The following is a 16269-nucleotide window of genomic DNA, read 5'->3' as shown; positions in this document are numbered from 1 at the left end:
TATGCTAAACAGCAGCAAAGGAAATGATGTCATCTCTCCTCGGCTCGGTATTTTCCGTTCCCGGCGCCGAGGAGAGAAGACTGCACTGTGAGTGAAAACACACTACACACACAGTAGAACATGCCAGGCACACAAAACACCCCCGATCCCCCCCGATCACCCCCCAATCACCCCTCCCCCCCTGTCACACTGACACCAAGCAGTTTTTTTTTTTCTGATTACTGCATGTTGTCAGTTTGTGACAGTTACTGTGTTAGGGCAGTTAGGGTTAGCCCCCTTTAGGTCTAGGATACCCCCCTAACCCCCCCTAATAAAGTTTTAACCCCTTAATCACCCCCTGTCGCCAGTGTCACTAAGCGATCATTTTTCTGATCGCTGTATTAGTGTCGCTGGTGACGCTAGTTAGGGAGGTAAATATTTAGGTTCGTCGTCAGCGTTTTATAGCGACAGGGACCCCCATATACTATCTAATAAATGTTTTAACCCCTTGATTGCCCCCTAGTTAACCCTTTCACCACTGATCACCATATAACCGTTACGGGTGACGCTGGTTAGTTCGTTTATTTTGTATAGTGTCAGAGCACCCGCCGTTTATTACTGAATAAAGGTTTAGCCCCCTGATCGCCCGGCGGTGATATGCGTCGCCCCAGGCAGCGTCAGATTAGCGCCAGTACCGCTAACACCCACGCACGCAGCATACGCCTCCCTTAGTGGTATAGTATCTGAACGGATCAATATCTGATCCGATCAGATCTATACTAGCGTCCCCAGCAGTTTAGGGTTCCCAAAAACGCAGTGTTAGCGGAATCAGCCCAGATACCTGCTAGCACCTGCGTTTTGCCCCTCCGCCCGGCCCAGCCTAGCCCACCCAAGTGCAGTATCGATCGATCACTGTCACTTACAAAACACTAAACGCATAACTACAGCATTCGCAGAGTCAGGCCTGATCCCTGCGATCGCTAACAGATTTTTTGGTAGCGTTTTGGTGAACTGGCAAGCACCAGCGGCCTAGTACACCCCGGTCGTAGTCAAACCAGCACTGCAGTAACACTTGGTGACGTGGCGAGTCCCATAAGTGCCGTTCAAGCTGGTGAGGTGGCAAGCACAAGTAGTGTCCCACTGCCACCAAGAAGACAAACACAGGCCCGTCGTGCCCATAATGCCCTTCCTGCTGCATTCGCCAATCCTAATTGGGAAACCACCACTTCTGCAGCGCCCGTACTTCCCCCATTCACATCCCCAACCAAATGCAGTCGGCTGCATGAGAGGCATTTTCTTTATGTCTTCCTGAGTATCCCTACCCAACGAACCCCCCAAAAAAAGATGTTGTGTCTGCAGCAAGCGCGGGTATAGGCGTGACACCCGCTATTATTGTCCCTCCTGTCCTGACAATCCTGGTCTTTGCATTGGTGAATGTTTTGAACGCTACCATTCACTAGTTGAGTATTAGCGTAGGGTACAGCATTCCACAGACTAGGCACACTTTCACAGGGTCTCCCAAGATGCCATCGCATTTTGAGAGACCCAAACCTGGAACCGGTTACAGTTATAAAAGTTAGTTACAAAAAAAGTGTAAAAAAAAATAAAAAAATAAAATATATATATATAAAAAAAAAATAGTTGTCGTTTTATTGTTCTCTCTCTCTCTCTATTCTCTCTCTCTCTATTGTTCTGTGTTTTATTGTTAACCATTTTTTTGTCTTCAGGTACGCCATTCACGACTTTGAGTGGTTATACCAGAATGATGCCTGCAGGTTTAGGTATCATCTTGGTATCATTCTTTTCAGCCAGCGGTCGGTTTTCACGTAAAAGCAATCCTAGCGGCTAATTAGCCTCTAGACTGCTTTTACAAGCCGTGGGAGGGAATGCCCCCCCACCATCTTTCATGTTTTTCTCTGGCTCTCCTGTCTCAACAGGGAACCTGAGAATGCAGCCGGTGATTCAGCCAGCTGACCATAGAGCTGATCAGAGACCAGAGTGGCTCCAAACATCTCTATGGCCTAAGAAACCGGAAGCTACGAGCATTTCATGACTTAGATTTCGCCGGATGTAAACAGCGCCATTGGGAAATTGGGAAAGCATTTTATCACACCGATCTTGGTGTGGTCAGATGCTTTGAGGACAGAGGAGAGATATAGGGTCTAATAGACCCCAATTTTTTCAAAAAAGAGTACCTGTCACTACCTATTGCTATCATAGGGGATATTTACATTCCCTGAGATAACAATAAAAATGATTAAAAAAAAAAAAAATGAAAGGAACAGTTTCAAAATAAGATAAAAAAGCAAAAAAATAATAAAGAAAAAAAAAAAAGCACCCCTGTCACCCCCTGCCCTCGCGCTAAGGCGAATGCAAGCGGCGGTCTGTCGTCAAACGTAAACAGCAATTGCAACATGCATGTGAGGTATCACCGCGAAGGTCAGATCGAGGGCAGTAACTTTAGCAGTAGACCTCCTCTGTAAATCTAAAGTGGTAACCTGTAAAGGCTTTTAAAGGCTTTTAAAAATGTATTTATTTTGTTGCCACTGCACGTTTGTGCGCAATTGTAAAGCATGTCATGTTTGGTATCCATGTACTCGGCCTAAGATCATCTTTTTTATTTCATCAAACATTTGGGCAATATAGTGTGTTTTAGTGCATTAAAATTTAAAAAAGTGTGTTTTTTCCCCAAAAAATGCGTTTGAAAAATCGCTGCGCAAATACTGTGTGAAAAAAAAAATGAAACACCCACCATTTTAATCTGTAGGGCATTTGTTTTAAAAAAATATATAATGTTTGGGGGTTCAAAGTAATTTTCTTGCAAAAAAAAAACTTTTTCATGTAAACAAAAAGTGTCAGAAAGGGCTTTGTCTTCAAATGGTTAGAAGAGTGGGTGATGTGTGACATATGCTTCTAAATGTTGTGCATAAAATGCCAGGACAGTTCAAACCCCCCCAAATGACCCCATTTTGTAAAGTAGACACCCCAAGCTATTTGCTGAGAGTCATGTCGAGTCCATGGAATATTTTATATTGTGACACAAGTTGCGGGAAAGAGACAATTTTTTTTTTTTTTTTTGCACAAAGTTGTCACTAAATGATATATTGCTCAAACATGCCATGGGAATATGTGGAATTGCACCCCAAAATACATTCTGTTGCTTCTCCTGAGTATGGGGATACCACATGTGTGGGACTTTTTGGGAGCCTAGCCGCGTACGGGACCCCGAAAACCAAGCACCTCCTTCAGGCTTTCTAAGGGCGTGAATTTTTGATTTCACTCTTCACTGCCTATCACAGTTTCGGAGGCCATGGAATGCCCAGGTGGCACAAACCCCCCCCCCCCAAATGACCCCATTTTGGAAAGTAGACACCCAAAGCTATTTGCTGAGAGGTATAGTGAGTATTTTGCAGACCTCACTTTTTGTCACAAAGTTTTGAAAATTGAAAAAAGAAAAAAAAAATGTTTTTTCTTGTCTTTCTTCATTTTCAAAAACAAATGAGAGCTGCAAAATACTCACCATGCCTCTCAGCAAATAGCTTGGGGTGTATACTTTCCAAAATGGGGTCATTTGGGGGGGTTTTGTGCCACCTGGGCATTCCATGGCCTCCGAAACTGTAATAGGCAGTGAAGAGTGAAATCAAAAAATTACACCCTTAGAAATCCTGAAGGCGGTGATTGGTTTTCGGGGCCCCGTACGCGGCTAGGCTCCCAAAAAGTCCCACACATGTGGTATCCCCATACTCAGGAGAAGCAGATAAATGTATTTTGGGGTGCAATTCCACATAGGCCCATGGCCTGTGTGAGCAATATATAATTTAGTGACAACTTTTTGTAAATATTTATTTTTTTGTCATTATTCAATCACTTGGGACAAAAAAAATAAATATTCAATGGGTTCAACATGCCTCTCAGCAATTTCCTTGGGGTGTCTACTTTCCAAAATGGGGTCATTTGGGGGGGGTTTGTACTGCCCTGCCATTTTAGCACCTCAAGAAATGACATAGGCAGTCATAAACTAAAAGCTGTGTAAATTCCAGAAAATGTACCCTAGTTTGTAGACGCTATAACTTTTGCGCAAACCAATAAATATACGCTTATTGACATTTTTTTTACCAAAGACATGTGGCCGAATACATTTTGGCCTAAATGTATGACTAAAATTGAGTTTATTGGATTTTTTTATAACAAAAAGTAGAAAATATCATTTTTTTTCAAAATTTTCGGTCTTTTTCCATTTATAGCGCAAAAAATAAAAACCGCAGAGGTGATTAAATACCATCAAAAGAAAGCTCTATTTGTGGGAAGAAAAGGACGCAAATTTTGTTTGGGTACAGCATTGCATGACCGCACAATTAGCAGTTAAAGCGACGCAGTGCCAAATTGGAAAAAGACCTCTGGTCCTTAGGCAGCATAATGGTCCGGGGCTAAAGTGGTTAATAAACAACCAAAAATCCCATCATTCCCCCTCTTTATTTAGGCAAACAAAAAAAACAACATTTATTTATCCACTTCAGCCCCGGAAGATTTTACCCCCTTCCTGACCAGAGCACAACGTTGCACCTAAACAAAATTGATGTCCTTTTTTTCCCAAGAGAGCTTTCTTTTGGTGGTATTTGATCACAGTTTTTATTTATATTGTGCTATAAACAAAAAAAGAGCGACAATTTTGAAAAAAAAGCAATAAAAATATATTAAAAATCTGTTTTTTCCTCAGTTTAGGCCGATACGTATTCTTCTACATATTTTTGGTAAAAAAAATTGCAATAAGCGTTTATTGCTTGGTTTGCGCAAAAATTATAGCGTCTACAAAATAGGGGATAGTTTTATGGATTTTTTTATTATTAATTTTTTTTATTAGTAATGGCGGTGATCAGCGATTTTTATCATGACTGCTACATTATGGTGGACACATCGGACACTTTTGACACTATTTTGGGACCATTGTCATTTATACAGCGATCAGTGCTATAAAAATGCACTGATTACTGTGTAAATGACACTGGCAGGAAGGAGATTAAACACTAGGGGGAGATGAAGGGATTAGGTGTGTCCTAGGGAGTAATTCTAACTGTGGGGGGATGGGCTACAAGTGAGATGACAGTGATCACTGCTCCCGATGACAGGGAGCAGTAGATCTCTGTCTTATCACTAGGCAGTAGTGATGAGCCGAACACCCCCCTGTTCGGTTCGCACCAGAACATGCGAACAGGAAAAAAGTTTGTTTGAACACGCGAACACCGTTAAAATCTATGGGACACGAACATGAATAAACAAAAGTGCTAATTTTAAAGGCTTATAGGCAAGTTATTGTCATAAAAAGTGTTTGGGGACCTGGGTCCTGCCCCAGGGGACATGGATCAATGCAAAAAAAGTTTTAAAAACGGACGTTTTTTCAGGAGCAGTGATTTTAATAATGCTTAAAGTGAAACAATAAAAGTGTAATATCCCTTTAAATTTTGTACCTGGGGGGTGTCTATAGTATGCCTGTAAAGGGGCACATGTTTCCCGTGTTTAGAACAGTCTGACAGCAAAATGACATTTTGAAGGAAAAAACTCATTTAAAACTACCCGCGGCTATTGCATTGCCGACAATACACATAGAAGTTCATTGATAAAAACGGCATGGGAATTCCCCACAGGGGAACCCCGAACCAAAATTAAAAAAAAAAAAATGAGGTGGGTATCCCCCTAAATTCCATACCAGGCCCTTCAGGTCTGGTATGGATATTAAGGGGAACCCCGCACCAAAAAAAAAAAAAAAACGGCTTGGGGTCCCCCCAAAAATCCATACCAGACCCTTATCCGAGCATGCAACCTGGCAGGCCGCAGGAAAAGAGGGGGGACGAGAGTGCGCCCCCCCTCCTGAACCATACCAGGCCACATGCCCTCAACATTGGGAGGGTCCTTTGGGGTAGCCCCCCAAAACACCTTGTCCCCATGTTGATGAGGACAAGGGCCTCATCCCCACAACCCTGGCGGGTGGTTGTGGGGGTCTGTGGGCGGGGGGCTTATCGGAATCTGGAAGCCCCCTTTAACAAGGGGACCCCCAGATCCTGGCCCCCCTTGTGTGAAATGGTAAGGGGGTACTTACCCCTACCATTTCACTAAAAAACTGTCAAAAATGTTAAAAATGACAAGAGACAGTTTTTGACAATACCTTTATTTAAATGCTTCTTCTTTCTTCTATCTTCCTTCATCTTCTTCTTCTGGTTCTTCTGGCTCTTCTGGTTCTTCCTCCGGCGTTCTCGTCCAGCATCTCCTACGCGGCGTCTTCTATCTTCTTCTCCTCGGGCCGCTCCGCACCCATGGCATGGGGTGACACCCCCCAGCTACGAAATTTAAAGGGATATTACACTTTTATTGTTTGACTTTAAGCATTATTAAAATCACTGCTCCTGAAAAAACTGACGTTTTTAAAACTTTTTTTTGCATTGATCCATGTCCCCTGGGGCAGGACCCAGGTCCCCAAACACTTTTTATGACAATAACTTGCATATAAGCCTTTAAAATTAGCACTTTTGATTTCTCCCATAGACTTTTAAAGGGTGTTCCGCGGCATTCGAATTTGCCGCGAACACCCCAAATTGTTTGCTGTTCCGCGAACTTGCGAACAGCCAATGTTCGAGTCGAACATGAGTTCGACTCGAACTCGAAGCTCATCCCTACTAGACAGAACAGGGAAATGCCTTGTTTACATAGGCATCTCCCCGTTTAGCAGCTCTGTGACACAATCGTGGGACACCGGTGGACATCAAGTCCGCGGGTCCCACGGGCACAGTCACGGAGCACGCAGCGGGTGTGCGCCCCCAACGGCGGCTGATTCAAAGCAACGTACAGGTACGTTGCTTTGCGCAGCCATGCCATTCTGCCGACGTATATCGGTGTTAGCCAGTCGGCAATTGGTTAGTTATATTTAAAAACTGTACAGAGAAACCAAACATTAGTGTGATGGCTGTTCTCCTGATTGGCCAGACAGTGAGAAGGAGGGCAGAGATAACTGTCCATTCACATAATTATTATATAATATAGGATGGGATCATAGTAATATAACATTTATTATCCAACTTACTCTGTGCTGGAATCCATGTTGTTCAGATGTATTTTTCTTCTTGTACATTTCATGTAGGGCAAGGGCCAGAAAATATACAGCCCTGTATACATATGTTTGCAGAGATGTGATAGTAGAAAATACCAGTGAAAGATCTTTTGTATCTGTACAATTATTTAGAGAAAACTTACAGTACTTCTGAAAAACATAATTTTTGAATGGATTTGGGGAAAGGCAGCGAAACCGATCAATCCAATAATCTTCCATTATTGGGTCATATAAGCAGTTGAAGAAGTTGAAACCTCGGGGATAAATATTGATGTATATGTTTACGTTCCCTGGCCATTGAAATATGAAGCTGTAGTTGATGGCTTTAAAGCTCGTATAATATAGATGATTTATTTTACTCCATGAAGGTGGGTAAATAAATGTGAAGTTTTCTATAACAGAAGGTATATAATCACACAAACAAATAAAGTTTACCATGGTAGTTCCACACGTTATGATAACCCTAGCTGCTGATTTACTAATAATCCCCAATATCCGAATATCCCTTATATTATGTACAGTGAGTGGAATGATATAATCTGTACAGATCCCATGTTCTCTCATCATCTTACTCAGTTCTCGGGCCTCCTCATCACCGCTGCCATCCCATGATGTTATTATTCCAACCCAGTTCCACCCAAAATGCTGCAAAAGTTTTATAATAGCGACAAAATAGACCCGTTCTTCTGGCATCATACGGAATAAAGTTGGATACATTTTTCCATCACTCAGGCGAGGGTCAGTGACTTGATGATTGATCTGGATAATATGTTGGGAAATATTTTAATGGAACGTTATGAATAAAACAATAAAAATATGAGAAATGAAACAAATAAGACACACAAAGGTCTCTTGATCATATTTATCTTTTTCTATTCTAATAAAAAGAAGTAATAATGTCAGAATTGTAATCATAGACATCTAAGTATATGACAGCACACAATGCCTACTTACCTTCTCCACCCTCACATCCATCACTTAATTTATCCACAACTCCTCACTATATGGCTGCTGTAAAACAATTACCCCCCCCCCTCCTTGATATATATTGTATTTAATTTGGTTTCATAGAGCCACAAAACAAAACTGGAAGAGATGAAGTTCATAGATCTAGTTTAAAAGACTTTATTAGTAATAAAAAACATTCAAGCTCAGTATGCACTCAGATGTGACCATATAGTGAGATGATTTGCACGTGGCCTCCATGTCTATGAGTAGAGGCAAACACTGGGGTCAGCAATGTTCCAAGATATTGGCACAGTCCTTCACCTCCTCCATCTCCTGCTGTCAGACCAGGCAAAGTATGCCACATGTCAATGTCTCCTCTGTCAGGACTCCTCCACACAGTACCTACAACCCCAGCCGGTTAGTGTACCGCACACTTCCTGCTTTTCTGGGAAACAAGTTTATGGGTTGGATCCCCTTTGTCAATCCTGACTGTATCTAGGACAGAGAAGTTTTTGAAGACTAAGTTCACCTTTTTTAGGTAAAATATGCAGACAAGGGTCCTCTGTAGGGGGATTTATTAAAACTGGATCAGACAGAATCTGGAGCAGTCGTGTATGGCAATCAAGCAGCTTCTGTCTTCAGTTTGTTCAGTAAGGTTCTGAAAATGAAAAATTGAAGCTGATTGCTTACGATGCACAGCCAGGAGGGTTGATCTGCATATTAAGGGGAACTTGGCCAATCCCCACAGAGAGGTTCCTGGCAGGGTAACTGAACCAGCCCTAAAATATGGATGAGTCATGCCAGCAGGGGAGTCGGGTGGAAGATGGAGTGCAGAGGAGACTGACGGTGACCTAGGAGGAAACCCCTAAGTCGTCGGGGTCTCTCTCTCCAGGATGGAGCTCGGGCTGGCTTAGGGGGGTTCCTGACACCAGTTTGGTTTGAAAAGAATCTTGCCTAAGGAACAGCAGGGAGCAAGGAGCACAGTGTGAGTACATTATCACACCGAGGGATTCACAAGGGGAGAGACTGCCACATGTAGCAAGCCTTTCTGGAGGACAGCATTGTATTTAATCCTTCCTGTCCCTTGCCCTGGGAGATCTTTGGAGCAGCCGGGTTGGAGGGTAGAGAAGCAGCCAGGTGGGCTGGTAGCCCTGCAGTCAGTAGAGCTGAGATCAGTGTCTACATTGGAGTGGGAGATACTTCTGTATCCTGCTCAGTAAACAATGTTGCTACTTTCTAAAGGACTGAGAGTTCCTAGTCTTTAAGGGGCTTTTTTATTTCATCTTCAGAGACTTGCAGTCTAGGAAGGAGGACACTTCAAGATCATGTATATAGGGAGGAAGTTGCCCCTGGGTATTATTTAAGTCAAGCCAGGCATCCAATAATTCCTATTCCTCATACCCGTCATTACCCCCTGATAAAAGAACAAAAACAAGCTCAAAGACTGTTCCTTATGTCTGGATGAAGAGTGGAAAATGCTTGTTGCTTGGCTGTGCAGGAGTGGGGAAACCAGTCATCTGCAGCCCCTTTGGGGGTAGTGCTAAATTTAGGGGCTCCTCTGGGATTTGCCTATACCAACTTTTTGGCCATTGCCCCTAGCAACCGGCAATGATCGAGCCAGAGGACAGTACTTTGCTGCAAAGTTGCCACAGGGGTCAAACAGGAAAGTGTTGTACTGCTAAAACTGTGACTGTTGCTGTATTATTTAAGTACCGTTGCCCATAGCAACCATTGTGGATTGCTGCAAACCAGTGTCATACTGCTGCTACCCAGTATTAGTAGAGAGAGCTGGCAACACCAAAATCCTTAGGAAGACTATATTTATGGCATGACAGTGACTTTAAAAAGCAAGCTAACTCTTTTTGTCACGTGGCCTTGTTCACAGCATATTGCTAAATGAAAAGGACAGAATATATATACAAGTATACAATTTAGCCCCACCCAAAAAGGGGGATGGCATATAATGAGAGTACACAATACAATTACACAATTAAAATCAGATATGACAAGGAAATAATCAGTGGTACATTTTAAATCTGTAATGATTAGTAGGTAGATGTCGCAAAAAATATAAAGAAAAGTTCTGCAGCATTTTTAAAACATCAGGCACAAATGTTTTTTTTTGGGCGTTAGGATCGGTGAAAACGAACATACATGAATAAAAATAAAATGGGGATACGGGTAAAGATGACAATAAAATCACCAGAATATAGAGACTGCAGTTAGGTCTTATCATGAAACAGATTGGAAAATTCATATTGAAATAATCTGTATAAATTCATCAAACTAAATCATTGTTTTAAGAACAGATCTAAATCACACATAGAGTTCAAACTGCCAGGGCTTCTAGTACCTAAGGTAAAAATCCCCCATATCTCCCTCTCAAAACCCATTAACTTTTTTCCACATCTGCAAACTCAAACGTAATATGTTTAAAGTGTCTGGACACATGAGATACATTATCATCTGTGTAACTAGCACAATTGTAGAGTTCCCCAATCTGGGTACAAAGGGATCTGTTTGTCAGGTCACCTGAGGCCAGGTGACAGATGCATACCGTTGGGGTCAGGAGTGCACCGCTAAGCTAGTGGACCCTGTGGCTGACTGCTGCGGATGGAGCTCTGCGTGGTTCAGTAAAGCAGGTCCACTGGAGTACGGACACAGATCACATTGAGAGCTAGAGCATGAGATTCCCCAGGGTGCAGAGTCTTATGCCCCGTACACACGGTCGGACATTGATCGGACATTCCGACAACAAAATCCATGGATTTTTTCCGACGGATGTTGGCTCAAACTTGTTTTGCCTACACACGGTCACACAAAGTTGTCGGAATTTCCGCTCGCCAAGAACGTGGTGACATACACCATGTACAACGAGACTAGAAAAGGCCATTTCAGAACCAAGCGCGGCACCCTTTGGGCTCCTTTTGCTAATCTCGTGTTAGTAAAAGTTTGGTGAGAGACGATTCGCGCTTTTTCAGACTCGTGGCTTTCAGATCGTTTTTTGCTGTTCAGTTTGTGCTTGTGGGTTTGTATCTGTATAAGAACTGGTTACTCCAGCGTGACCAGTTCTGTCACATGCCTTTGCTCCGTGAGATCCGTGAGAATAATCCTGATGATTTCAGGAACTTTCTCCGGATGACGTACCCCGTATTTCACCGTTTGTTGGCTTTGCTGACCCCTTATATTAGCAGGCAGGATACCTGCATGAGGCAAGCCATCACTCCGGAGCAGAGGCTCGTCGCTACCCTGCGGTACTTGATGACGGGGAGAAGCATGCAGGACTTGAAGTTCTCGACAGAGATCTCCCCCCAGGCTCTGGGGATCATTATCCCAGAGACCTGTTCTGCCATCATCCAGGTCCTACAGAAGGTGTATATTAAGGTAAGATTTTTATCCTTTAATATCAAATTTTAGTGTATTTAATGTTTGATAATATATTGTATTTATTTCCTCATTCCCTAATTACCATGATTGTAATATGCTGTGAATGTCCCCTTTGTCCTCATGCATGCTGGATTTTTATGTAATTATTATTTTTTGTCCTTCATACATATTTGCCTTCACTTACCTCCCCAGCATGGTCTCCTGACCCTATATTCACTTCAAGTAGTCACTTAACCATGTAATTTATTAGCTCCATAGTAGTGCTTTACCCCAAACACCCCCTAAAATGTTTTGAAATGTGATTGGTGCTTCAAATTCAGGCAGAGTGCCTGCGGCTTTTTTTTGTGGGTCCCCAAATCATTTTGAACCCTCCCTCCCCCAACTGCTAAGTCAGCTGATACCAATTCTCTATCTATCCTCAATCATCTATCTGCTGATAACAACAAAACCTGGGGAATGCCCAGGAAAAAACTCCAAGACTACTTACCACCAGCTCGCAGACATCCAATTAACCTGTCTAACAGTACGCGTTAAAAGCAGGGGTTCAATCCGCACGCATTTACAAACGCATGCGTAAGCCACAGAGCCATGTCACGGCACCCTGTAATCTGTGGTCCTAACACTAAAAATTTGGGTGTCCCCACAGTGGAGGCACATGCATTCTTTATGGTTAAGTGAGGGCAGGTGGACTGAAGGGAGCCCACCCCTTCTTAAAAGTACAGGAAACTCCAGACACCCAGCAAATAGCACAATGGCTACAAAGGTGCTGGTGCGTTGCTGGACCAATACACACCCCAACATGATTACAAAAACATTGCCACCAGCCTCACTTATAGCTGGCTATCGCAGTAAGAGGCATTGGAAGGTCAAAAACAGATAACAACAAAACCTGGGGAATGCCCAGGAAAAAACTCCAAGCCTACTTACCACCAGCTCGCAGACAACCAATTAACCTGTCTAACAGGTTGCCAAACCCATACACACTATACCCATCTCTTCTGTGCTCAGATTTATGGATGAATTTCCAAAAGCATGTAGTGCAAGGGCCTGCCTGTATACTTTCAAATGGTACTGTTTAAAGTTTTTGTATTCTATTATTATCTTGATAGGTAATAGCAGAATGTCCAAATGTGCTAAAATGTGTACAGTGTGTATTTATATCTTTGTATTATGACACTTCTTACCTGTCAAGTGGGCTGTCAAAAGTGTAACTAAGGAGGGGCTGTTCAAAGTAATACACATTATATAGGCATTCATCTGTCAATGAAGTGGAGAGGGTTAACTGTCCAAGAGTCCCCCCTATAATGTTAGAAATGGCCCATGAGAGGGGGGAGGGTGAATCTGATAGGTGTACCTTATACTTTGGTCTTTAAAACTTCCCATAAATAAATGGTATCTTGATGTTGGCCAAGAATGTTTGTGTCTAATCTGCTTTCCATGTTTATGTGCAAAAAGACTCATTTTTTTTGTTTTACTCCACAGTTTCCTTCCACGCCACAGGAATGGCAGACTGTGGCCTACCACTTTGCCCAGCGGTGAGACTTTCCTAACTGCGGAGGGGCAATTGATGGGAAACACGTCCACATCATCCTACCACCCAACTCGGGGTCATACTATTATAATTATAAGGGGTTCAATAGTATTGTGATGTTGGCAGTGATGTCGGCTACTTATGAATTTCTGTATGTGGACGTGGGGAAGAATGGCCGGATGTCCGATGGTGGAGTCATAGCCCAGACTGAGTTCTACAGGTGTCTCCAGAATGGCAGCTTGGACTTGCCACCTCCAGAAGACAATGTGGAAGGTCTCCCATTCGTCTTCATTGCGGATGAAGCATTTGCGCTGGGGGACCATCTTATGCGGCCATTCCCAATGAGGACCCTCACCCCAGACCAGAGGGTTTTTAATTACCGGCTGGCCAGAGCCAGAAGAGTGGTGGAGAACACGTTTGGAATCATGGCCAGCCGGTTCCGCCTATTTCTTACACCCATACATATGGCGGAGTACAAACTGAATCACATTATCCTGGCGTGCTGTGTTCTACACAACTTTTTACGCAAACATTCTGCCAACTATGCTGGCTCAGTTGGGCCTGAGGCTGCAATTCCAAATGAACCAACCCTGATGGCGCTTGAAAGTGTCCATCCTGGCTTGCCCCCCCTGAGTGCCCGTGATGTCCGGCTAAGATACCTTGAATTCTTTGCGGGTAGGGGGGCTATCAATATGGCAGACAATGTGTAAAACCTTTTTCAAATAAAAAAAAGCAAATCTTTGGTGACATTTACTGCTTGTGTTTGTTTTAGCTGACCCTGACAGAAATGTGGTGAGTCCTGAAAATGGCGTGATTGTGTAACCTTACAAAGCACTGTTGGGTATTATTTACTAAAGGCAAAGACACTTTGCACTACAAGTGCACTTGAAACTGCACTTGTAGTGCAAAGTGGATTTGCCCTTAGGAAATAACACCCATTGTCACAGAAAACACCAATTAGAGCACCACAAAAGTGTTGGAGCGTTGAGACAATAATCCGCACATTCTTGATTATCAATCTTTTTAATACCAGCACAATCACATGTGCATTTACAAAAGGTTTTTCAAACAAACCAACATGTTTTTTGTATAATAATGTTTGGGGTCACATTAGAAAAAGTAGAAATGTCCATTTAAGATAAAACAGGCATGTTTAAAAACAACAAGAAAGACACAAATCTTGAACTTACAAAGTTCACATTTGGTAGAACTTGAAGGCAATATCAGACATGAGTATTTATAAACTGTGTTTGAGATTGCGTTCAGATGGGGTGAAGTCACCCCTGAAAAAGCCAAATTTTGAATATGCACACAAATTGCCGAATGTCAACATGTGCTAGTTGCCATCATGGGGGATCAAGGGACGTGTTTTGGGGGTGCAACCCCTTCCTCACAGCTACTTTATTATTGAGGAAGGTTTTGCACCCCCAAAACGCGTCCATTGATCTTCCGTGATGGCAGATACACTGTAGCACATGTTGACACACTGTGTGCCTCTTCAAAATTTGGCTTTCCTCAAAATTATCACAAAAATATAAATTATTTTTAGCACAACAAAAAACAAAGTGATTTGAAGGGGTTTTAAACTCTCCCTAAAACATCAATGATGTTCTTCATTTTTTGCTGAACAACATTGATGTTTTTCTGGATGTTTTCCAAGTCCCTATTACAGCCCATGATCTCCCCGATCAGGATCTGTGCACTTTCTGAGGTGAAATGCCCTGGATCCACAACATCACGATCACCTAAAAAGATAGAAACTAAAAAACAACATGTATTATAAATATGCCAGCATCCATCTCTTACCTGAGTCTGTGGTCGCAGACACTTACCTGATGTGGTGACAATTTCCACCACGTCTTCCTCCTCCTGCTCTGCTTGGCTTGGGTGGATTTCCCCTTCTTCCAGAGGTGGGGGGTCTCTGGTCTCCACAGATGAGGGGTGTCCTCCGAGTCTTTTATCCCCAATGTAAAAAAAAAATAGGTATACTTAGCACACAGATATTTGATGGCAGAAATAGGAATATGAAACATTGCTTGGAAGTGGGGTACAATTGTCTATTTTGGCTGAGTTCCAAGATGTTGCCTTTTTATTGTCCTTTGTTAAGCTTGAATACTTTACCTGTCTTGTACAAGCTTCACAGATGGAGACACCCCTATAGTATACACTGGAGCACCTGTGTGGGACCCCCTAATAAAAAGGGTGTTCTGGTGTCTCACACTAGTGCTCCAGCATCCAGATGTGTGAACAGCTGCTGAGTGTCCTCTCCTTACACAGAATCTAGTTTGCATTTCATTCTAGTAACAAACCCATCTACACAACCAAATTAGTTTCAGACAAGTGGGCCTTAAATAATGTGCCCATGAAAATGAAAGTTGACATTTAGAAAGGGATAACAGTTAAGAAAGGCACATGGAGCAGCACGAATGTTATAATGTTATAAACATGAAAAGAATTGGAGCACAGCACAACTACTTACTTTTTTGCAGCACTCTCCAGATCTTTCTGTACTGCTCATGCTCTCTTAATTTCAGGTCCGACCACCGCTTACTGAGCTGATCTTTCATTCGTCGTACCCCGAAATTCCAGTGCAGACTCTTGACCACTTTCGCCATGATCTTGGCCTTTCTGACATTGGGGTTGGGGTAAGGTCCATACTTTCCATCATAATCGGCCCTCTTCATTATGTTGCCCATCTCCAACATCTCCCCAAAGGACATATTTGATGCCTTATATCGTCTCCTTCTGGATCGGGACGTTTCTGGCTCCGGGCTTTCCTCCTCCTCGTTGGTGTAATTATCTGACACCTGCTGTGTCTCCGCCATGTGCTCTTCCCCACTGCGACGAACGAAAAGGGGCGTGGAATAGACAAGAAAGAACTCAGGGGCGGGCGGAGTTTCACGCATACGCAGTGTCTATAAAGCGTAACACGCGTGAGTAGTACGTACGATCTGTGAGCGGAGGAAGGAGTAACGGAGGCGCCGATCATGATAGCAAAGGAAAGATTTAACATTGAGCCTATACTGCTTCTAGATTGAGGCCTGTATTTGCAAAAGTTTAGAAGACTTTAGGCTGACATTAGGGTTTGTCTTGTGTTGTGTCTTGCAGTGAAAATGGATATCTTGAAAGATGGGGACTTTATGCCAATCTTCATTGATATGTTCAGGGAGCTGCCCTGTCTGTGGCAGATAAGCCACCCTGAATATAAGAACCAAACAAAGAGAAAGGCAGCACTGGAGAATTTGTTGGAATTTGTGAAGCAGCTGATCCCCACGGCAGACATCACCTATTTGAAGGTTCTAATTGGTGGCCTGAGGAGCACTTA

At 43.0% G+C, this 16269-nt stretch overlaps 1 protein-coding gene across 1 annotated transcript in view; it reads right to left on the bottom strand.

The window, feature by feature from the left end:
• The window catches only part of LOC141124158 (vomeronasal type-2 receptor 26-like), a 76266-nt gene extending 68471 nt beyond the window's left edge, over positions 1-7795 (bottom strand). The window contains exon 1 of the mRNA XM_073612239.1: positions 7052-7795. Within this exon, the coding sequence (XP_073468340.1) occupies positions 7052-7795 (744 nt within the window). The remainder of the gene's footprint in view (positions 1-7051) is intronic.
• Between the last annotated feature and the right edge of the window lie 8474 nt (positions 7796-16269).

The sequence above is a fragment of the Aquarana catesbeiana genome, linkage group LG01 (genome assembly GCF_042186555.1).
Source record: "Aquarana catesbeiana isolate 2022-GZ linkage group LG01, ASM4218655v1, whole genome shotgun sequence".
Lineage (NCBI taxonomy): Eukaryota > Metazoa > Chordata > Amphibia > Anura > Ranidae > Aquarana > Aquarana catesbeiana.
The sequence above is the reverse complement of the archived record's forward strand: the minus strand, read 5'-3'. Positions and strand labels throughout refer to the sequence as shown.